The following is a 25,255-nucleotide window of genomic DNA, read 5'->3' as shown; positions in this document are numbered from 1 at the left end:
AATCCATTGAGCCAAATCAAAACAAACTTTCATGTGTGCAATTGTTACGATGTCAGCGCCCCTGGATGTCAGCAGAATTCACCTCCGTCAATCTCTTACACAAGTAATACACAACATGCACACGCTATCGTTTCACCGCTATAGCGAGAGCCATCGACAAGCGGCCACAGAGACGCGGCGAAAGTAGCGAAATATAATCGCTGAGGCGCTATTTTTTGTTCCCCTGTTCCAGGCGGGTATTTTCACGGAGAAAAAAGATACAAAGACACAGAAAAAAACAGAAAAAAAATACATTTTCAGTAATCGGAAAATTACGGGAAAATACGGAAAATACAGAGATTTTTGGGGATGAAAAAAAATATGGAATTCCGTAAAAATACGGAGAAATTACATCTCTGCAAGCCTTATTTTGGACATTTTGGTCCACATTTCCCCAAATGAAAACCTAACTTATCAGTTACTTACAGGTTCTCCGAATAATGCACTTGTTGACAATGGAGGCCAGCTGCAAAATAAAAATAAAAATCAATGCTCATAACAAATTTGTGACCCGATCCAGTCCACTCAGGCTAAAGTCATATTTTTTCAAAACTGAGTTATTATTAGGTTTACGATATGAAGTACAAAATCCCCTCAGTCCAAACCCAATATTCATAACTGAGTTGGTTGCGAAGTTACAACATTTTTACATGTTGATAGTCTAACTATGACTAATGTATAACCCTAACATTTTTCGGCCTTTATCTGAGTTTGGCATTTGCAGACATTAGCCTGAGTGGACTAAATCGGGTCATATTTTGTCCCAGTATAGTACCCTTTCTATCCATGTCATGGACACTCTAGACCAAACAAGCAAACAAAGGCACATGATGGTGATTGCTTTTCATTAAAGTTAATTTTTTATTACTTCCGTGGTCTGGGTACGCGCTGGTGACTTGCGATCGCGTAGAAGTGACAAGGTCGCCTACTACGCGCCGCGCCGACGACCAATGGGTCAACCGGCTTGTTGTCAAGTCCGTTGATCAGCCAATCAGCGTGATTGTTTATTTCTTCTGTGTGCACGCTCGCCTACGCTTGGCGCACAGCTCGGACATGTCGGACCACGGAAGTAATAAAGAATTAACTTTAATTTAAGAAAAAACAAGTATCAGGCATAGGGTGCCTCTATTTCACCATCATTCGTAGACTCCATGATCAGTAAGCTTAAATTGTGGGCAATCACTATAACTATCCAAAGAGTGCTACACACCTTCAGAGAGAATTTAGTCTGTAAGTCCCCACATTATGGGTCTATTGGGCTATTCCATTTAAAACTCACACACCCTCTGAAAGATTTTGTTATCATCACAATTCCAGGTGCACCTTGGATATCAATTCCAGTTAAATTAGGCGCAATTTCAGTGGCCTCAAATTAAACAATTTTGGTTTGGAATACCAAAATCTTCCACTTCGTATGGATAAAAATGGTTGGATAAGGAATAAGTTACACTGTTCGATTTGGTTGGAATTCCAAAATCTTCCACAGTAGGGGTGTGGTTATCAAATGTAACAGCCCCACATGTCAGGTCCACGGTGTGACAATTAATTGTCAGGTTTGTGTTTAGAAGTTGTTCACAGTTTCAATAGCGAGTTTCCATGTCCTCACATGCCTGCGTAAAATCCAAGGGTCAAATGTTGTGGGTGAATATGAGTTAGGGTGCATGTGGGGTGGGCATATGTGTCATGTGTGTGCGTTTGGAAATACCGGCAAATGAGGACCCGTACCAGAAAACACCCTACACAAACGAGGACGTCCTCGGTTGAACTGACCTTACCAGGAAATCTCAAATAGCATAAAAACACGTTTAAAACGGGTCCTCTGTTGGGGGGTTATGGACAGGTCCACGGACGGTTGTAAGTATCCCGCAACGTGTGTAAATGAGGTCCACGGTATGTCGATTAATATGTCGATTAGTTGATGTGTGCGTCCTCGGTTAGATAGGATTTAGCAAAAGAGAGGAAAGTTAAAAGTCAAGGTCCTTGTTTGACGGCATTTACAGACAGGGGTGTGTGGGGGTGGTTGTGGGGGTGTGTGTGTAGGAGGTGTTACCTCTTGTAGTTTTTCTTGTCCCTTCTCCTTCTTCTTCCTTATAAGTGCCTCCCTCATATGTATGAGTATTGTCGCACTGCGTACAGACAAGCTGTACTTATTTTTTACTCTGGAACCTAGAGTAGATGAGTGTATTTTTAAGTACAGTCAACATGACCGGGATGATCCCCTGCTCTTTTTGAATAGCCTGTGACGTTCTTTAACGTGCACACTACATTAATGTGAGAAAATATGCATGTACACGGGACCGACAGCTTAAAGTGCCCTCCGAAGCACTAAGCAAGTAGAGTGAAGTGTCTTGCTCAAGGACACAAAGAGCCGGACCTGGGATTCGAACCCTTGACCCTTGGGTTCACAGTCATATGCCTTAACCGCTAGGCCACGCTCTCCTCTTCTCTCTTCTCTTCTCGCAACCTCTCAAGATTGGTGTCTCAAACTAAGGGCTGTATGAGCATATGATTGTGTGGGGGTGGTTGTGGGTGGGGGTGGGAGTGTTACCTCTTGTAGTTTTTCCTGCCCCTTCTCCTTGACTTTGTCGCACGCCTTCTCCTGGACTTTATCACTAGCGTCAACATCGCAACATCTCAAGATTGGTGTCTCAAACTAGGGAGTGTGTAGGCATGTATGGGGGTGGTTGTTGGTGGGGTGGGAGTGTTACCTCTTGTAGTTTTTCCTGTCCCTTCTCCTTGACTTTGTCGCTAGCATCAGCATTGCAACCTCTCAAGATTGGTGTCTCAAACTAAGGGCTGTATGAGCATGTGATTGTGAGGGGTGGTTGTGGGTGGGGGTGGTAGTGTTACCTCTTGTAGTTTTTCCTGTCCCTTCTCCTTGACTTTGTCGCTAGCATCAGCATTGCAACCTCTCACGATTGGTGTCTCAAACTAAGGGCTGTATGAGCATGTGATTGTGAGGGGGTGGTTGTGGGTGGGGGTGGGAGTGTTACCTCTTGTAGTTTTTCCTGCCCCTTCTCCTTGACTTTGTCGCACGCCTTCTCCTGGACTTTATCACTAGCGTCAACATCGCAACATCTCAAGATTGGTGTCTCAAACTAGGGAGTGTGTAGGCATGTATGGGGGTGGTTGTTGGTGGGGTGGGAGTGTTACCTCTTGTAGTTTTTCCTGTCCCTTCTCCTTGACTTTGTCGCTAGCATCAGCATTGCAACCTCTCAAGATTGGTGTCTCAAACTAAGGGCTGTATGAGCATATGATTGTGTGGGGGTGGTTGTGGGTGGGGGTGGGAGTGTTACCTCTTGTAGTTTTTCCTGCCCCTTCTCCTTGACTTTGTCGCTAGCGTCAGCATTGCAACCTCTCAAGATTGGCGTCTCAAACTAGGGGGTGTATGAGCATATGATTGTGTGGGGTGGTTGTGGGTGGGGGTGGGAGTGTTACCTCTTGTAGTTTTTCCTGCCCCTTCTCCTTGACTTAATCACTAGCGTCAGCATTGCAACCTCTCAAGATTGGTGTCTCAAACTAAGGGCTGTATGAGCATGTGATTGTGAGGGGGTGGTTGTGGGTGGGGGTGGGAGTGTTACCTCTTGTAGTTTTTCCTGTCCCTTCTCCTTGACTTTGTCGCTAGCATCAGCATTGCAACCTCTCAAGATTGGTGTCTCAAACTAAGGGCTGTATGAGCATGTGATTGTGAGGGGGTGGTTGTGGGTGGGGGTGGGAGTGTTACCTCTTGTAGTTTTTCCTGCCCCTTCTCCTTGACTTAATCACTAGCGTCAGCATTGCAACCTCTCACGATTGGTGTCGCAAACTGGGGGGTGTATGAGCATGTGATTGTGTGGGGGTGGTTGTGGGTGGGGGTGGGAGTGTTACCTCTTGTAGTTTTTCCTGTCCCTTCTCCTTGACTTTGTCGCTAGCATCAGCATTGCAACCTCTCAAGATTGGTGTCTCAAACTAAGGGCTGTATGAGCATGTGATTGTGAGGGGGTGGTTGTGGGTGGGGGTGGGAGTGTTACCTCTTGTAGTTTTTCCTGTCCCTTCTCCTTGACTTTGTCGCTAGCATCAGCATTGCAACCTCTCAAGATTGGTGTCTCAAACTAAGGGCTGTATGAGCATGTGATTGTGAGGGGGTGGTTGTGGGTGGGGGTGGGAGTGTTACCTCTTGTAGTTTTTCCTGCCCCTTCTCCTTGACTTAATCACTAGCGTCAGCATTGCAACCTCTCACGATTGGTGTCGCAAACTGGGGGGTGTATGAGCATGTGATTGTGAGGGGGTGGTTGTGGGTGGGGGTGGGAGTGTTACCTCTTGTAGTTTTTCCTGCCCCTTCTCCTTGACTTAATCACTAGCGTCAGCATTGCAACCTCTCAAGATTGGTGTCTCAAACTAAGGGCTGTATGAGCATGTGATTGTGAGGGGGTGGTTGTGGGTGGGGGTGGGAGTGTTACCTCTTGTAGTTTTTCCTGTCCCTTCTCCTTGACTTTGTCGCTAGCATCAGCATTGCAACCTCTCAAGATTGGTGTCTCAAACTAAGGGCTGTATGAGCATGTGATTGTGGGGGGTGGTTGTGGGTGGGGGTGGGAGTGTTACCTCTTGTAGTTTTTCCTGCCCCTTCTCCTTGACTTAATCACTAGCGTCAGCATTGCAACCTCTCAAGATTGGTGTCTCAAACTAAGGGCTGTATGAGCATGTGATTGTGTGGGGGTGGTTGTGGATGGGGGTGGTAGTGTTACCTCTTGTAGTTTTTCCTGTCCCTTCTCCTTGACTTTGTCACTAGCATCAGCATCGCGACCTCTCAAGATTGGTGTCTCAAACTAAGGGCTGTATGAGCATGTGATTGTGAGGGGGTGGTTGTGGGTGGGGGTGGGAGTGTTACCTCTTGTAGTTTTTCCTGTCCCTTCTCCTTGACTTTGTCACTAGCATCAGCATCGCGACCTCTCAAGATTGGTGTCTCAAACTAAGGGCTGTATGAGCATGTGATTGTGAGGGGGTGGTTGTGGGTGGGGGTGGGAGTGTTACCTCTTGTAGTTTTTCCTGTCCCTTCTCCTTGACTTTGTCACTAGCATCAGCATCGCGACCTCTCAAGATTGGTGTCTCAAACTAAGGGCTGTATGAGCATGTGATTGTGAGGGGGTGGTTGTGGGTGGGGGTGGGAGTGTTACCTCTTGTAGTTTTTCCTGTCCCTTCTCCTTGACTTTGTCACTAGCATCAGCATCGCGACCTCTCAAGATTGGTGTCTCAAACTAAGGGCTGTATGAGCATGTGATTGTGAGGGGGTAGTTGTGGGTGGGGTGGGAGTGTTACCTCTTGTAGTTTTTCCTGTCCCTTCTCCTTGACTTTGTCACTAGCATCAGCATCGCGACCTCTCAAGATTGGTGTCTCAAACTTCTTCTTGAATTCTTGAGCTGTACCTGAAAATATGAAAGTGAAAATAATTATGTTAAATTGGGTTATTCCAGTTGAAATGCACGTACCCCTATTGGAAGACATAATCTTCATCTTCCACACAGTGAGTGTCAATTTGAAATAGCGCTACCTGAATGGGTGACTCCATTTGAAATCTGCACTCCCTGTGTGGGAGATTAAGGCCATGTCTTCCATAGAGGGTGTATGGATTTCAAATAGGGTTACCTGAATGGGTGACTCCATTTGAAATCTACACCCCCTGTGTGGGAGATTAAGGCCATTGCTTGTCTTCCATAGAAGGTGTACGGATTTCAAATGGGGTTACCTGAATGGTGAATATTTGAAATCTACACCCCTGTGTGGAAGATTAAGGCCATGTCTTCCATAGGGGTGTACGGATTTCAAATGGGGTTACCTGAATGGGTGAATATTTGAAATCTACACCCCCTGTGTGGAAGATTAAGGCCATGTCTTCCATAGGAGGGTGTATGGATTTCAACTGGAATAGCTCTTGGTGACATGGCTATTCTTCTCATTGCTTCCTAGATAGGCCAATTCTCTTTCAGTAGCGACTGGGCCAGATTTCTCTGTGCATTATATGGCTTCGATGGGTTGTTCTAAGTCCTCTGCACAATGGTCTATTCCAATCCATACACCTTGTGTGGAAGACATGACCTTAATCTCCCGCACATGTGCAGATTTCAAATGGAGTCACTCTAAATTCAATTTTCACTAAACTTTTAACATATTGTAGCATAAGTAACTTGTCGCAAAGTTATGACAATTTACTCTTTACTTGCCGTTTCTAGGGATTTGTGACCGATTTTAACCCTGGAACTTGTACAAAGAGATACCCTAAGACATCGTTCCCAAAGTGTGGGTCGCGACCCTTTTGGGGCTTGAGGCCTCTGCCAAAAGGGGTCCCAGGGCTTATCAGAAAAAAATAAAACATCTCGTGCATTAAAGTGCAGGATACCATCGTCTTGATGTCACCCAATTTTGGCCTATGTTAGCATTAAATGGTGTCTTGGGACTGTGTTCCCTTTGCAAATTTTGCTTGGTACGCCACTGATAAGTTTCTATAAGAAACAGCATACACTATTTGCCGTCCATGAGCGACATGCAAAAATGGCAGAGTTGTTACTCTGTGGTTCTACCTCATTGGGAGGTACACTATTTGCCCTCCATGACCGACACACAAACATGGCAGAGTTGTTACTCTTTGGTTCTACCTCATTGGGAGGTACACTATTTGCCCTCCATGAGCGACACGCAAACATGGCAGAGTTGTTACTCTTTGGTTCTACCTCATTGGGAGGTACACTATTTGCCCTCCATGAGCGACATACAAACATGGCAGAGTGGGTACTCTTTGGTTCTACCTCATTGGGAGGTACACTATTTGCCCTCCATGAGTGACACGCAAACATGGCAGAGTTGTTACTCTTTGGTTCTACCTCATTGGGAGGTACACTATTTGCCCTCCATGAGCGACATACAAACATGGCAGAGTGGGTACTCTTTGGTTCTACCTCATTGGGAGGTACACTATTTGCCCTCCATGAGTGACATACAAACATGGCAGAGTGGGTACTCTTTGGTTCTACCTCATTGGGAGGTACACTATTTGCCCTCAATGACCGACATGCAAAAATGGCAGAGTGGGCACTTTTTGGTTCTACCTCATTGGGAGGTACACTATTTGCCCTCCATGAGCGACATACAAAAATGGCAGAGTTGTTACTCTTTGGTTCTACCTCATTGGGAGGTACACTATTTGCCCTCCATGAGCGACATACAAAAATGGCAGAGTTGTTACTCTTTGGTTCTACCTCATTGGGAGGTACACTATTTGCCCTCAATGACCGACATGCAAACATGGCAGAGTGGGTACTCTTTGGTTCTACCTCATTGGGAGGTACACTATTTGCCCTCCATGAGCGACATACAAACATGGCAGAGTGGGTACTCTTTGGTTCTACCTCATTGGGAGGTACACTATTTGCCCTCCATGAGCGACATACAAACATGGCAGAGTTGGTACTCTTTGGTTCTTCCTCATTGGGAGGTACACTATTTGCCCTCCATGAGTGACACACAAACATGGCAGAGTTGGTACTCTTTGGTTCTACCTCATTGGGAGGTACACTATTTGCCCTCCATGAGCGACATACAAACATGGCAGAGTGGGTACTCTTTGGTTCTTCCTCATTGGGAGGTACACTATTTGCCCTCCATGAGCGACACACAAACATGGCAGAGTTGGTACTCTTTGGTTCTTCCTCATTGGGAGGTACACTATTTGCCCTCCATGAGTGACACACAAACATGGCAGAGTTGGTACTCTTTGGTTCTACCTCATTGGGAGGTACACTATTTGCCCTCCATGAGCGACATACAAACATGGCAGAGTTGGTACTCTTTGGTTCTACCTCATTGGGAGGTACACTATTTGCCCTCCATGAGCGACATGCATACATGGCAGAGTGGGTACTCTTTGGTTCTACCTCATTGGTAATGGTACTGTCCCATAAACTTCCATGGAAATCCTGTAATTTGCACAATTACAATGTATTCAGACCTCAAAATACTTCTTCAAACTGTTGAAAAAACTCGCCACAGTAATTTAACTTTTGGGGGCTACTTTCAAGATTTCGGGGGCTAAATCCCTAGCTGCAAACCTCAAAATAGTTTCCATTCAGGGGCTACATTCTATAAAAATATCACCCCCGTAATTTAATTTTTGAGGACTATTTTGGCATTTCTGGTGACAAATCACCCTTAGCCTCCCATTGATTTTGAGTGCTGCCTGTACTTTCATGGAAACCTGGTTGGTTCTTTCCACACTTATCTATATTTCCATGGAATCTATGCAGGTTGAACACTTACCTAAAATTCCTTGGTTAACAAAGTGGACCAGACTAAAGTATTCCAGTAAATCATTCTGTATGGGTGTTCCAGACAGGAGAACCCGTCTTTTGCAGTTCAAGCCGGTCAGTGCCTGGTATGTTTGGTTGTCAGAATTCTTTAGACGATGGCCCTATGGGAGGAAAAAAGAGGTGTGCATCCAAGTTGCCGATATAATGAAAAAAGTATTGATAAATTGGGCATACATTGTTAGCCTCCGCTATTATGCCAAAATAGATACATTATGAAGTGTAAAGAACCTCTGGAATCAATAACCGTTGCTTAACTTTACTGCAGTTGAAGGTTTATATTCCATTTTTAAGGTTCAAGCTTTTAGTGACTTGTCACACTCTTGTAGTGCGCAATCCAAATATGGTACCCAGCGCACGCGTAAGTTTGTTTGGCACACTGAGTTTACTAATATTTACGCTGGTGGCGCAGCAGAGGTCCACTGTTTAATATTAGTAATCACGTTCTGTGTTTGTGTTTAGGCATCAGAAACAAATTTGTTCGATCTTTGGATCGACCATCGATGCTGCTTCGATGCTTGTTATAATAATGAACTAACGACTAATTAATCAGAATTAATGCTAAATTTATACTTTTTAATATCCATACAGGCAGGGATTTACATGTTATCACAATTAATAATGGTCAATTAATTGATTTCATAAATAATAAGGATCGACCAAGCATCGATGGTCGATCGAATGATCGAACTAATTTGTTTCTATTGCCTTAGGCAAATAAATAAAAATGATTGGATCAAATGTATCATGTTTGTTCATGAGGTTATGAATGGTCCTTAGCTTTTAGTTTAACACTTCCTCTGTTAACATTGGGCTATTCCATTTAAACTCCACACTACCCCTGTGGAAGATTTTAGAAATAACTGCCACAGGGGGAGTATGAATTTCAAATGGAATTAGCACATTAGGTAGCTCCATTTGAAACTCACCCTCCCTGTGAAAGATTTCAGGTTGAATCTTTCTCAGAGGGTGTATGAAATTCAAATGGAACCACCTAATGTGCTACTTCCATTTGAAATTCATACTCCCCCTGTGGAAGATATTTCCAAAATCTTCCACAGGGGTAGTGTGAATTTTAAATGGAACAGCCCATTGCATAAATGCACCAACATAAATACCCCACTCCTTGCTGATAATTTCGCCAATGGCACAAAAACAATGGTGGCCAAGTGATCAGACAATAATATGGTGATGCAATGACTCTGATCAGATGAGGAGAACTGCACATATTTGTTTACTTCTTGCACATATTTGGCCTACTCATCCTATTGTTTGATCAGCTTGTAATCACAGGCCTTTTAACATTGCGGATTAATATTGATATATTTTATTTGGAAAATTGTCTTGTGACATCTCGGGAGAAGCATCACAAATTATCAATTGATCTCTTGTCTACTTCTTTAACACACAAAATATAGGCCAGACAGGTCAACTATATCACTCTTAGCGTCTGTCTACTTTTCGGCGTAGTGGTAAAAACCTACCAATTCTTGCCAATTACATGCTGATCAAACTATACAATCATTATCACAAGTTTCCTTTCTTCCAATGTTCCTTTTTATGTTTCCAACAATATCTTAGCTGTACCATAACATATTTATGAAGTATTTATGTCTAGAGGGAAAAAAAGAATCACAATGTAAGAAAAGAGACAACAAAACATGACCATTTTTATTGTTATTATTTATTTTTGTTTTTTACTAAGGGTAGACAGTCACCTTTGGTGACAAACACTGATTTCTAAAATAGTAAAAAGTTACAAAATAACAATGTGTGCTGCTAAATTGTACACAACAGCAAACAAACTGTACTCGGTACAGAAATTACGGTAATTTAAAAGAAAATTAAAAGAAAAAAAACAAATAAAATACTATATCAGTTTAAGCTTGAAGCTGACAAAGAGTTCACACTTTTTAAAATCAGAATGAGTGATGTATTGATGGGTGGCACTGGGGAAAATATGAGGATATAATTAATCACCCAAAATTTGATGTAAAAATCTTTTTACCAAGTCATCCTTTTGATATGGATGTACACAAAAATTGAAAACATTTTGACCCATTATTATTGTTATTGTTATTATCTTGTCCAGTGTTTTTCTAATTATAACACTTATCTTTGTATACATTACTGCTGCCATATCACACTTTCCATTTTCCTAAAACTTTTGCAAAGTATTTTTCCTACTATTTAGAAATAGCATATAAATGCTATCTCTTAGTAAAGTCATACTGATCAATATAACAAATACATGAAAATATGGACTACATCATTGTCTCCATTTCATTGTAACAATTTGGTCGTAACCGATCTACAAAATGATTTGATACACGATCTACAGTCGCATACAGAAATGGATTGAGTACAGAATTGATAGGCAAAACAAATGCTGTAATCCATGGAAACCATTCAGGGGGGAGTTCATTTACTTCCGTCTGTGCTAGAATACCCAAGATGACAATGGGAAGCCAACACATGAGGTCAGTCATTGTGATAGCACCCATTTTAATGGCCATTTTCAAATCAGTTCTGAGCAATGAGAATCCTGATTTACATATATACACAAATAGGAGTATGTAACATATTGCAATCAACAAACACAACAGAGAGTTAAGCCCAAGAAAAAGTCCGATCGAGAAATAGTTGTCTAGTTTTGAGCCAATCATTGCAAATGTTTGTAACTGAAAATTATTATCTTGCCTGTCAAAGTTGTATGATAATGTAATGTTTTCATAGGTTTCCTCATATATTTTAGTTTTAGCCAATGGTAACCCAATACACACATCAGAAAATTGATACAATGTATTATCTTGTAAGAAAATAGTTACAATGCTCAAACCAAAAGCAATAACCCATGCAAATGTTGTCATCAATACTTGTGTCATTTTCCCAAATAGTTTGTGTGTTATAAATATTTTTCGAAATGTCCAAAGTCTATCTACAGCTATAAGGGTTAGAAAGAGCAGCGATGCTTCACTTGATAAGACTGCTAGAAATCCTGTAAATTTGCAAAGTGCACTGTTTCTCCAATGTTCAGCAAATGAAGGAAAATACTCGCTATAGTATTGATCAACAGATGCAATAACTAACAAATACACACCCATAAGTAAATCTGCCAGAGCTAAATTGGTAATAAAAACAACTTGTTTCACTTGCTTTTCATCTGTTGATTTAGACATCATTTTTTGACACCCCCAAATGAACACCACAATGTTTGCAAACAATGCACAAAAGCCAAAAATCCATGTAAAACATTTCACTGCTGTAGATGGGAGGAGCTGCTTACATGTTAAGTAAGGAGATTTCTCAAATCTTGGTACACATTGAGGCTGACTTACTGTTTCGAGAAAACAACATGTGGCTGGGCTGTCTACTCTAATATAACCATTGTTTTGCAGGCTCAATCCCATAAAAGAGGTTTTTGTTATTTTTGTTATATTACTATATTCAAAGTTTAGAAACTTCAATTTGGTTAAACCAGACAGTGCTTTACTGTGAATTTGTTCCAATTCATTATGACTAAGTTCAAGAACTATCAAATCTGTCAAATTTGCAAACTGATATGGATAAAGTCTGGCTATTTTGTTTGATTGGAGAGTTAATACCTGTAAAGGCATTGCAGTTATTTGGTGGAAAACATATCTTGGTATTTTAGTCAACTTGTTGTAATAGAGATGGAGGCCTTTTAAGCTTTTAAGGTCTTTAAAAAGAGCAGAGGGTAGTGTTTCAATTTCATTGGTATCAAGTCTCAATATCTCTAAATTGATCAACCCATAGAAAAGGTCCATATGAATCACCTTAAGTTTATTGCCATTCAGTTCAAGCTCTCGCAATTGAAGAAGATCTCTGAATACACCTGATGGTAATGATTCAATGTTATTCTCATACAGACTTAACATCTCTAGCTTTGTCAAACTATTCAAAAGGTCACTTTGTATCACATTGAGTTTGTTCCTATACAGCCAAAGCTCTCGCAATTGATGAAGATCTCTGAATACACCTGATGGTAATGATTCAATGTTATTTTCATGCAGGCTAAAAATCTCTAGCTTTGTCAAACTATTCAAAAGGTCACTATGTATCACATTGAGTTTGTTCCTATACAGCAAAAGCTCTCGCAATTGATGAAGATCTCTGAATACACCTGATGGTAATGATTCAATGTTATTTTCTCCCAGATCTAATTCCTCTACCTTTGTCAAACCATTGAAAAGGTCCCTTTGTATCACATTGAGTTTATTCCCAGACAAATAAAACACTCGCAATTGAAGAAGATCTCTGAATAATCCTGATGATAATGATTCAATGTTATTTTCATTCAGACTTAATATCTCTAGCTTTGTCAAACCATTGAAAAGGTCACTTTGCATCACATTGAGTTTGTTGCCATTCAGTGTAAGCACATGCAATTGATGAAGATCTCTGAATACACCTGATGGTAATGATTCAATGTTATTTTCATGCAGACCTAATTTCTCTAGCTTTGTCAAACTATTGAAAAGGTCACTTTGTATCACATTGAGATTGTTGTCAAACAGTTGAAGCTCTCGCAATTGAAGAAGATCTCTGAATACACCTGATGGTAATGATTCAATGTTATTCTCATACAGACTTAACATCTCTAGCTTTGTCAAATTATTGAAAAGGTCACTTTGTATCACATTGAATTTGTTCCTATAGAGCCAAAGTTCTTGCAAATGAAGAAGATCTCTGAATACACCTGATGATAATGATTCAATGTTATTTTCATTCAGACTTAATATCTCTAGCTTTGTCAAACCATTGAAAAGGTCACTTTGCATCACATTGAGTTTGTTCCTATAGAGCCAAAGTTCTTGCAAATGATGAAGATCTCTAAATACACCTGATGGTAATGAATCAATGTTATTTTCCCACAGAGTTAATATCTCTAGCTTTGTTAAATTATCAAAAAGGTCACTTTGTATCACCTTAAGTTTGTTCCCATTCAGCCCAAGCTTTTGCAACTGATGAAGATCTTTGAATACACCTGATGGTAACGATTCAATGTTATTTTTAGCCAGATCTAATATCTCTAGCATTGTCAAACTATTGAAAAGGTCACTTTGTATCACATTGAGTTTGTTCCCATTTAGCCCAAGCTCTTGCATTTGATGAAGATCTCTGAATACACCTGATGGTAATGATTCAATGTTATTTTCATCCATATCTAATATTTCTAGCTTTGTCAAACTATCGAAAAGGTCACTTTGTATCACATTGAGTTTGTTCCCATTTAGCCCAAGCTCTTGCAACTGATGAAGATCTCTGAATACACCTGATGGTAATGATTCAATGTTATTTTCACCCAGATCTAATTTCTCTAACTTTGTCAAATTATTATAGAGGTCACTTTGTATCACATTGAGTTTGTTCCCATTTAGCCCAAGCTCTTGCATTTGATGAAGATCTCTGAATACACCTGATGGTAATGATTCAATGTTATTTTCATCCATATCTAATATTTCTAGCTTTGTCAAACTATCGAAAAGGTCACTTTGTATCACATTGAGTTTGTTCCCATTTAGCCCAAGCTTTTGCAACTGATGAAGATCTCTGAATACACCTGATGGTAATGATTCAATGTTATTTTTATGCAGATCTAATATTTCTAGCTTTGTCAAACTATTAAAAAGGTCACTTTGTATCACATTGAGTTTGTTCCCATTTAGCCCAAGCTCTTGCAACTGATGAAGATCACTGAATACATCTGATGGTAATGATTCAATGTTATTTTTATGCAGATCTAATATTTCTAGCTTTGTCAAACTATTAAAAAGGTCACTTTGTATCACATTGAGTTTGTTCCCATACAGCCAAAGCTCTTGCAATTGATGAAGATCACTGAATACACCTGATGGCAATGATTCAATGATGTTGTTAAATAGAGATAATATTTCTAACTTCGTTAACTTATCAAAAAGGTCTATTTCTAATTTCTCTAAAGTATTAGAGTCCAAGTAAAGGCGTTTTAAAGTAGAAAGATGACTGATTGTGTCACTTGGAATGACAGATAAATTATTGTGTGAAAGTACTAGTGATATCAAAGTAGATATATCGTACAGTGTTGTTTGGTTCAGAGCTAAATGGTTGTTATTTAAGGATAAATGGGTTAAATTCTTTGGCAGATTTGTGGGAAAGTTGGAGAAAATATTTGATGCAATATCCAATAACAACAGGTCATTTGGAAGGTTTTTCAATTGGGATAAATGGCAAGCAGGTAAAGACAAGACCTTTAGCATCTGAATCTGTAAAAATAAATCTGATTCTACTTCCTTAATAGTATTTCCACCTAAATACAGTACCTGTACATTGACTAAACCATCTAACCAACTATGTGAAATATACTGTAGCATATTTACATTTAACAGTAACCGTTTTAATTTGTACAAATGTGAAAATGAACCAGCTTCTATTCTTGAGATTTGGTTGAAAGACAAGTCCACTGTATGAATGTTTTTTAAACCTTCAAAAATACCAAGTCCAATTGTTGTCATCTTATTCTGACTCAACAATAAAATGATAGCATCTGATCGATTGAGGAAGCATTGAGGCTCGATGTGAGTGAGTTGTCTGTCAGAGACATCTATTGCAGTTGAGTTTGTGAGAATTAAAGCAGTCGATTCACCTACTAGGAGAATGTTCTTGCTAACATACACATCTGGACAGTCAATAAAAAACATCTGGAAGCGTAGGGTACAGAAGCAGCCATTAGGACATTCTGGGAATTCAGCTAAAAGCATATCATCTGGAAGATCAAGGACAAATCCAGGAAGTTCATCTGGGTGGAAGTATGGATCACCTTCTAATGTTATCTTGAGAGATGGGTTTAACTCTTGTAGACTGATATAGGGAATTTCATAATATGGCATTTGATAAATCTCATCAACGATATGAAAATTTTTACACTGGTGGTACTTCAAGTTCTCAAATGTACGAAGGTTACCTGTACCAAACCATTTGGAATATTCAAAGGTGTTTGTTGATGCAATGTTACTGCTCTCCTGTATCTCCAAAATAGATGACACTCTCATGTTGATTCGAACTGTACTGCAATTAACAACTATCGCGCATGGTTCTACCTGCATAAATTCAATCCAGCCAAAAGTTCGATTCAAGCATTCTGCTCCCGATTCTTCCAGGATAATGTAGCTAAAAATGGACCAAGGGGACAACTGAAGAACATTCACTGTAATTCCGTGGTTATTAGAGGAGGATACCACATAGTCGCATGTTTCGTTCTTATATGTCTGAATTGTAAGTGTATCATTCCGGGAAAGAATGAAATGTTGATTTTGACATATTACAGTATCATTGGTTTCAGTCAATTCAGATGATGCTAAATCAAAACAGATCATCACAAGTGAAAACAGGAAAAGGTACAAGTACAATCTGTGTGCCATTATGAATACTGTCAGATTCACACACAAGATAAATTGGATTGGTTTCAAGTTTATTTTCTTACTACTGTAAGCTTATTTTTCTGTTTCAATGCTATCTTTAACGTCACTCCAGTACCTTTTTTTAGCTATTTTGAGATCTTACGGACATAAGGTGGTTTGTTCACTTGAATCCTATTGTATGTTTCTTGCTTCCAGCAAAAACACATTTAATGAATACTGTGTAGCAGTGTTGCCAAACCTGCAATTTGGTGGCCCAACTGGGTGACTTTTGAAGATTATCTCTGGTACTTTTGACAGTTTCCTGTCCCATAGAAACCAATGGTTAAAAGAGAAAAATTGGGCGACTTTTCAACACTGGCACAAGCGACTGCGGGTAGTTTCCGTTTCCATAGAATCCAATGGTTAAGAGAAAAATTTGGCAACTTTTCGATTATCTGACCAGCGATTCGGACAGAAAATTTTTGGTAACCCTAGTGCTATCACCAGACAAAGTAGATATTTGTGGTTGCAGATGAAAAGGCACAATCTCTCTCTAGCTATTTTGATGACATCAGGGATTATGTCTTCCTGGACTTGCTAGCATTTCATCTCCAATTCTAGTTTGTGTAGAATCTTTGCAGTTGTCACTACTACATGTATGGTGTATATGCTTCTTGCAATACCAGTTGAGATTCAATGATGATATAAAATTCGAGCTATTTGATGATATCAGAGACAGTACTTATGATGTTTTCATCTTTATTCTCAAAACAAACTGGATTTCATGCAAACAGTTCCACCATGTTATTCACTATTCAAAATGGCTACTTCCTCCTCAAATTTAGTGCTGCATAGCAACATTAATATCTTCTTCGACTTGCCGTGGCAGCTTTTCAACTCCTAGTTTGTGTAGAATTTTTGTAGTTGTCGCTGGTCAGCGCGTGTGCATCAACGCGATACGCATACTAACTATTTGAACCAATCGGAGGCGAATAGCAACAACGGGACTGATCGATTTTAAGCCCACTATGGTTTACACACTTCTTGCAATACCAGTTGAGATTCAATGTTGTAAAAAATTTGTTGACATCACGAACAGTACACATACATTTTGGATCTTTTTTCTCCAAACATTAAACTGGATTTCACAATAACAGTTCCAACGTACTCACTGTTCAAAATGACTAATTCTTCCTCAAATTTAGTGGCACATAGCTACATATGTCATTAATATCTTCTTAGACTTGCTAGCATTTCATCTCCGATTCTAGTTTGCGTAGAATCTTTGCATTTGTCACTACTATCATGGTGTATACGCTTGTTGCAATACCAGTAGTTGAGACTCAATGTTGAAACAAATTTCTACTTATTTGATGACATATCAGAGACGGTACATCTTTTCCTCAAAATATTAAACTGTATTTGACATTAACAGTTCCACCGTATTCACTATTCACAATGATGTGTCGAATCTTTCATGCAGTTGTCGCTACTATATATGGTTTATGCACTTCTTGCAATACCAATTGAGATTCAATGTTGAAAGAAATTAAGTTTCATGTATACAGTTCCTTCTTAATACAGCAGAATAAAGTGTGTTGCCTGTATTTCAATACTCATTAGTAATTTTGGAAAGTCCCAGGATCAGGCATTTTCATTCAGCAGGTACAATTTGCAAGGCTCATTAACCACATATAATAGCAAATGGCAAAGCAGTGATTTCAACGGGAATTCCAATTCAATTATATTGCACAATATTTTACGTTGTTCAGACTTATCTATATTGTCTGTACCCAGCTATTCATTTTCCTTTTCAATAATTTAATCTGTTGACACTTTTGTTTATATTGTATATAGTTAAAACACCCAAAGGAACAGTGCTTAAAAATTCCCCAAACTTTTGTGAGAGAGTTTGTTAACTTGCATAGTTCCAGTGCCAACCATGCACTTAAGGTGGGTGGGATGACATGGGCCAGATTTGTCCAGTTTTAGAAGTTTTAACTACAAAAGTACAGTGTACTTGTTAATATTATTAATACATTATATTGTAGGAAATGAGTCAAGGAAGCCAATAAACACATTTACCGTATTGGTCCGAGTATAGTCCCACCCGTTTTTTAGGTGAAATCAAAATGCATTGAATTTGAATGCATCTTGATATCATTAATAGAGTATGACATGAATACAAATTATCAATTTTCATATTAAAAATACAAAACATCTTTTTTTTTTTTTTTTTTAGGTCAACCATGAATGATCCTAGCATCTAGGTCTAGGTCCAGGGACACTCCAAAATCATTTTTTTTTACAATTTCTGGAATTTTTCGAAAAATGGGGGGTGGGACTATACTCGAACGTGGGACTATACTCGGACGAATACGGTATATTGCTATAGGTTTTCTGGTGTTTAAGTTAAGGCCAATAATATATCAACACAAAGGTTTTGGACATTTTCCCCTCCTGAGAAAAATCATATACATGGGGTGGAAATGACACTCTTTATATCAAGCCTTAGGATTTCCCTTCTAGAACCCATATATACCATTCCTTTTGTGGGTCAGCTTTATTTGTCTCAATATTTGAATGCAAACACTGCTAAGTCATAGTCCCTTCCAGTCTGCCTTAATAGTCCAGCAGGCAAGTAGTTTGGTTCACCACCTATACAGAATTTGTAATTGTGTCATGCCTGGTTTAGACTATGCCATAGTCGATTTTTGATAAATAAAAATGTTATTAATCATGATGAACGCATTCAGTTGAACTCGAAATTATACTGATATTTAGTACATCAAAATACTAGTATAAAATGGTTATGAAAAAGTTTAGGCTATATAATTATATTTGTGACAGTAAAAGTAAATTATAGGCCCTACGTGAGGCTTATATTATATCATAATGGCATAATTATAATGACACTTCAATACTGAACAATTCTAATTTTAGAATCTGCCAGTTTATTATCCGAAAAACCGACTATGGACTTTCACCTTTAAGCAGAACTTTACCCCGGGACTCACACACTGTCAATCATACTTGTTTATCAATAAAATCTAACCACAAGACTAAGCATGGTGGTACAATACGCGCTAGATGCATACGTTCATCCACCAGCACAAAAGCGCCGCATTCCCTAGATAGTTGTGTACCATGTATAGTTATAATGGTATCAGTACGCGTCTGGAGGATTTAAACAATAACGAGATCTGGGCGACCAATCACAAGCCAGATTCATTTTTAAAGATGCATTACATCATCACCAATTTTAGTTAGGCCAGAAATTGGCCTAACTCTCAAGGCAAAGTCAGTAGTCCACTTGGGAAGCTAACAAACAGAGGCGACGGTGACTGAAAAGATCAGTTGTGAAAATCTATCAATTGTGCACTCATTAATTAAATCAGAGTTTTAAGCTTAAATTTAATAGCCAGAATAATGCACAATTGGCAAGTGGACTACGAAGAAGTCTATGCCTGGTTTGGCTTGAATATTATGGTCAATGGTGGAAAGCCCCAAAAAAGCAGTATTATTCTATATAATTATAGGTCTGTTCAGACAGCCCCTAGTCTTGAAACTAGTTAGACTTGAGCCTTTAAAAACCTACCGCTAGTCTAGAGTGCCTCTCCAGATGACAGTCTTAACCACAAGCCTAGCGCAGAGCTAGCAATAGACTCGTGACTGAATCAAGGCCAAATCCTGCTTCATTCAGCTAGTCTTGTGTTTCCTCATACACAACATGACAAATATCCCACTCATGGCTAAGTGCGACGTAGCATTCACACAGCGTACAAGCTCTTGGCTAACACTTGGATAGAGTTCCAGGACTAGCTGGCCCTAAATTTTGAGGGTACAGGTTAGCTGACCACAAAACAGTTCAGATGGCCGTTAACCAAGAGTTTCACCTTGAGGCTAACAAATTTGATGCTAGTCTTGTGGCTAGTGACCACTGTCTGAACGCACCTTATAATCACAAGCATAGCAGGGCAAGTGCAGTTTACAGGGTACAATACCCACAGATAATTCTAAGGATAAATGGGCTATTCCATTTGATATCCATACACCCCCTATGGAAGACATGACCTTTATCTCTTACACAGGGAGTGTGAATTTCAAATGGAGTCACCATTCAGGCAACTCTATTTAAAATTCACACTCCCTGTGTGAAAGATTAAGGTCATACATCTTCCATAGGGGGTGTATGGATTTCAACCGGAATAGCCAAATGGGCGATTTAATGGGGAATTTGCACCAATGAATATAAAATATGACTTCCGCTTTTTGCGAACAAAAGGTTCAATTATTGCATTGTCATCATTTCATCCATGCAGTTATATAGTATATTTTACTGCACATAAATCATGGCCCTAAGGCTAAACTGTGCTATTCCAGTTGAAATCCAAACACCCCCTATGGAAGACATGACCTTAATATCCCACACGGGGAGTGCAAATTTCAAACGTGGCTAACTGAATGGGTGACTCCTTTTGAAATCTACACTCCCTGCATGGGAGGTTAAGGTTATATGTCTTATAGGGGGTGCATGAATTTCAACAGAAATAGCCCATTCTAGGTGGTTTACAAGTTAGTTATAAATACAATGATAAGCAAACTGTGTTCAAATCTATACAACAATAAAACAAGAATACCCTTACTGAGAAAAATATTGAATTTACGGTATTGCACTGATTCAAAACATAATACAAATTAGACAGTACTGATGCTTTAGACCAGTAATTCGCAGATCAAAAGTGCACAAAGTAAAACAATTTCCAGCTCAATTGTTCACATCATACCTTTTTCATGTGTGTCTTAAGGCAGCTGTGTACTCTCAGACATGCATGTAGTAAAAGTGCCATAACTTTGTAATTATTAACGCAAGACATATAAAAGTATACATTTTTATAAAGGCAAGACATCAATGAATCTTAATATAAATACAGATTTGGTGTAAAAACAACAATTATGAAGAAAATCACAAAAAAGTGAATTTTTGGCAATTTTTGTTCAGTACATCATAACAAAAAAACACTCTTTCCAAAAATTTTGTTTTGTTTTTTTCTTAATCTTGAGACACCATTCCAAAAACGGTCTTTTTAGTTTTTTGATATTGGCCTTATTTTTTGAGATATTGACCATATAAGGCATCAAAATGAACTTTTTAAAATTCACAAGCGCCTATTTGCACAAAATGATGCCTAAAATCGGAAATAGACCAAAGTATAAAAAAATGAGAAAACCGTTTCTTAAGTCGATCATGCTTTTTATGATGAGCATAATTGCTTACCTATAGATGCTGTATTTATTGAGTTATCGTGTACCTAAATCGTCATTTTACCGAGAAAATGAACATAGAAATAAAGGCTGTTGAAGTTTAAAGTGGTCATATTTTGCACTTTGATCGAAGCTCACAGGAGAATGCGGCAGTTCTCGTTTTTCTACCTTACATTACGTGAACATCGGGTAAATCCACAGCCCTTTGAGAAGTTTGGGTGAAATCTATTCATATCTTGATGTTTAAATCGGGGAAAGAACTTGAAAAAATTCACATTTTATCAGCTAAAAGCGGAGCCATTTGACCGCTAGGTTTTATGAAATAAGATGCTTGTGGCGCATGCAGCTAAGCGTTATGCGTATGCGTAAGCGTATCTGTGCGTTAACAAATTGCGAGTCTACAAAACGCGATGCGTTGTTTGGCAGTATACCCGATGGTACAACAAAGATTTTCTTTCCTTTAAAATTGCGGAAACGAGTGAAATAGTGAAATAAAATCCATAAAATAGAGCAGTTGGAGTTAACAAATCTGGAATTTCTTTCCTTGTATTTATAAAAACATAACAAAGTAAATACATTTCAAAAAAAGCTCAATTTCGAGAAAGAAACAATGTCTTGAGTACACAGCCGCGTTAAGAGCCAACACTTTTTACATATTTTGATAACTTCAGTTCAGTTGTTGCTTTGCAACAAAGCAACATGTTCCCCAAAACATAGTTTTGATATAATGTGGTAGGTTAACATGTTTTGCCATTTTCCCATACGTATAAAGCATATATGGTCGAATCCAACCAAAAGTGTCCACGGGCCAAAAATAAAAGTCCAAAATAAAAATGTCTCCACAATTTTTTCCTTTTGCCCATTGATTGATGACATATTGGCCTTATAGGAACCAAAAGTGCCATTACTAATCTTGAAAAATAAATCCAGGATGTGTGATAGTAAATGTGATATCAAAACCCAATGTTACCTATGAATACCACTAGGATGCTTTCACTATCGCAATACTAATCAACCTAAAACAAATGGAATATTCCCATTAATGCTTTTTTAGGTGTAATGTAGACCACAGGGTGTCAGGAAAATGCTAGCTCAACCAGAAAATATTTGTTTTATTTTTATAACGCGATCAATATGACCTTAGTCAATTTATGCTAGTTTATTTTTTAATATGAAGATTACGTCAGGTTCTGTCTTTTTTTTATTAAATGAGTATGAATCAATTTACACATTGTATAAGAACGAGTAGGATATATGTTTTCAAGAATATTAGGAATTATAAGCACACACCTTACGCTTTATACAATGAAAAGGTGAACAAACCCGGGTATTCGTAGGTAACATGAGCGATTTAACAATATCTATATTGAGTTTAGAGGTTTAAAGTTTGCTATTATGGTAATGAATTAATAAAATGGTAGTTTTAGATCTCTTTCAGATGGTACGTCCAAATGAATAAATGCTATTACCTTAGATCAAAATTTTTTGATGCTTTTAGCAAGATTTTGACCATTTCATTTTGATATACAAGTAGTTAATCAGCAATTTTACATAATAAATAATTGTTGAATGAATCCGTATATGGGTAATAATAGTGTCCTGGGGTACCGCTTAAAGTTTTTGACAATTAATTTCCATTGGTAGCGACACTTCATTACACATGTCATGTATTATGCTGTATTCGTAAGTAACATTTCAGTAGTTGTAGGTAAGAATTAGACTTTTGGTGGATATCCCAATCAAAACTTCATTTTATAAAGCACTTTGAATGTATCATTTTCTTTATAATGCGTTTATTGATACTTTAGACCCTATCATGTATTAATAATGTCGGTTCACAGCGGTTGAAAGAGTATTGAAGTAAGAAACAAAGGCATTAAAGTGACTTTAATTTGCTTAATTGCACACAACTCGCTTAAAACTGTTATTGCAGACTTGTGAAGTCCATCTTGGAGTCAGTTACGTCTTGTGGCCTTTCGTTTGAGGGCAACTACAATTAGCTTTATATCTAGATCATGAGACAATGAGAACAGCAGGGTAGCGTTAACCCCCGATCGGGGGGTGAATGACCCCCTAAATTTAAAAAATATTAATTTTTCACCCTCTATATTGGGAATATGTGCAAGCTCGGGTGAACTCTGACCCTCTACTTTTGGACCTTACTCCTACCCCTGACTACACTGCAAAATATTTTTCACCCGAGATTTATTTATCACCCCATGTATTTGGATTTTCTGCAAGCTCGGGAGTGAAAAACACGGGAAAACAACCCCCGACTTTCGGGCCTAACTGCTACCCCTGGAGAACAGTCGTTTTTTCCATGGTATTCGTAGGTAACCTTAGCGAAAACGTCAAAAGTTACCTTCGAATAAATCAATTTGGACACAAATTACTCAGACACCAGAAGGTTGGTAAACATTTAAAATGAAGCACACATGACAGTTGACAAATCCAAGTATTTATCCCCTTCTAATCTTCTTTGAATCTGATTTTTCATTCAAATGAGCAGACCGTCGTCTATTTCAGTACATATTTTTCAACAATTAAGCTGTATTCAGTTTTGCATGGTGGGCATGTATGTGAATTCGCAACTTCCATTGACATATGATTTGATAGCAAACATACAGGCCTTCGTTATGTACCAATATGGGCATTGGCATGAATGGCGGTGTTTCACAATACTGTCATGATGTCAAATTGTATTCATAGGTAACATTCGGTTACCGAAATTTACCTACGAATACTTGCTTTTATTGTTGACATCTCAGAAATATTTAAACGCAGGCTATTGAAACTTGGTAGAAATAAAGAGTGTATTACCCTGCACTTATTGCTTAACTATTGTTTACTATTCTCTCACTTTGTATTCGGAGGTAATGCATATTTTTTACCAAACCTACCTTTGTGCCATTTAGAATTTCTGGCAGCTAAACACAATAATAAAGATAAATAAATGCATTTCAGTATTGGACATATCAAAGCTTGTATCAATTGCGCATTTATTAGTGATTTCCATTTTTTAAAGATATAGGCTATCTAGTGCCACGAAAAATTGTATTCGTAGGTAATGTAAAAAAATACCACTCAAAAATGATCACAAAAAATTCATAATTATGTACAAATATGTGAAAAATTGAACAGGCAATCTTTGAATACACGCCTTTCAGGAAATCAATTTAAGATTCAATCCAATGACTTCTTTTCATAACTGATTTAGACGTTTTAAAAAATACTTTAAGAAATATTTTGAAAAAATGGGTAAAAATAGCATGTTTTGGAGTCTCTGTGTCTAAGTTTTTCACAGAAGGGGGTCTTATTATGGCGCGAAGCGTATGATCAAGGCGAATAAACACAATACAAAAATGAATGCCAATTGATTAATACTTTTAAGTTATGGCCCTGAACATGCCGTGTACACTTTTCGTTGGATTCGACCATATGTATGCTTTGATTTTATATAAAGGGTTAGGCCAACATATTTGCCATTTTTCCATACGTACAAAGCATACGTATGAGGGGGAGGGGGTAAAAACTATGCCATGTGGGTATCATTTCATTTGTGTTTCAGTGAAATATAAAGACAAGAGGAAACAAAATGCTGAATGACCGTAACAAGATTTAGTGCATAGTATATTTATATAAAAAGATAATAATCACAAAGCTTTGTGCATGTGCCAGTGCTTAGCGTGCATTACTAGGCAAAAAAAAAAAGATTGTTTGCTTGTCCTCCCTAATCTGGAAAAAAGTTTTATTTTTTTTGTTTTACTGTACAAATGAATACCGACCCTAATTTTGGAAATTCCAGAAAAGGTGTTTTTTTTCTTTTAACATTTTTGACATCCTGAAAAGTTTTTTTTTTACAATTTCTACACACTTCTAAACTGTTTTAAAAACATGAATGAAGTGGTCTACAGTAGAGAAATATCCCAATTCACAACTATTTGGGCTATTTGTTGAGCTAATTAAAGGCATTCAGTCATGTTTTGGCTATGACCTTTAACAAAAAAAAACCAAAAAAAAAAACCCGACTAACCGACTCAATTCTGAAGAAGTTGTGGAGGACAAGCAAACAATCTTTTTTATGGCCTTATCGGCATAATCTGTTACAGGCAGAATGCAAACAAGAACACATTTTAAAATGAAGTTGGCTGGTCTCATGCTGAAATAATTAATTTCTGAGGTAGACCAGAGAGTCTGCAATCTTTGAAGGAACAGACA

General features: G+C 38.4%; 1 protein-coding gene across 1 annotated transcript in view; it reads right to left on the bottom strand.

Annotated features, from left to right (window-relative positions):
• The window catches only part of LOC140146100 (DNA repair and recombination protein RAD54-like), a 108,984-nt gene that overhangs the window by 56,800 nt on the left and 26,929 nt on the right, over positions 1–25,255 (bottom strand). Inside the window, 3 exon segments of the mRNA XM_072167853.1 lie at positions 466–505; positions 5,335–5,441; positions 8,326–8,476. Coding sequence (XP_072023954.1) covers positions 466–505; positions 5,335–5,441; positions 8,326–8,476 — 298 coding nt within the window.

This window comes from Amphiura filiformis, chromosome 2, assembly GCF_039555335.1.
Source record: "Amphiura filiformis chromosome 2, Afil_fr2py, whole genome shotgun sequence".
In the NCBI taxonomy this organism is placed as follows: Eukaryota; Metazoa; Echinodermata; class Ophiuroidea; order Amphilepidida; family Amphiuridae; genus Amphiura; species Amphiura filiformis.
Note: the sequence above shows the minus strand (reverse complement) of the source record. Positions and strands in the feature narration are given on the sequence as shown.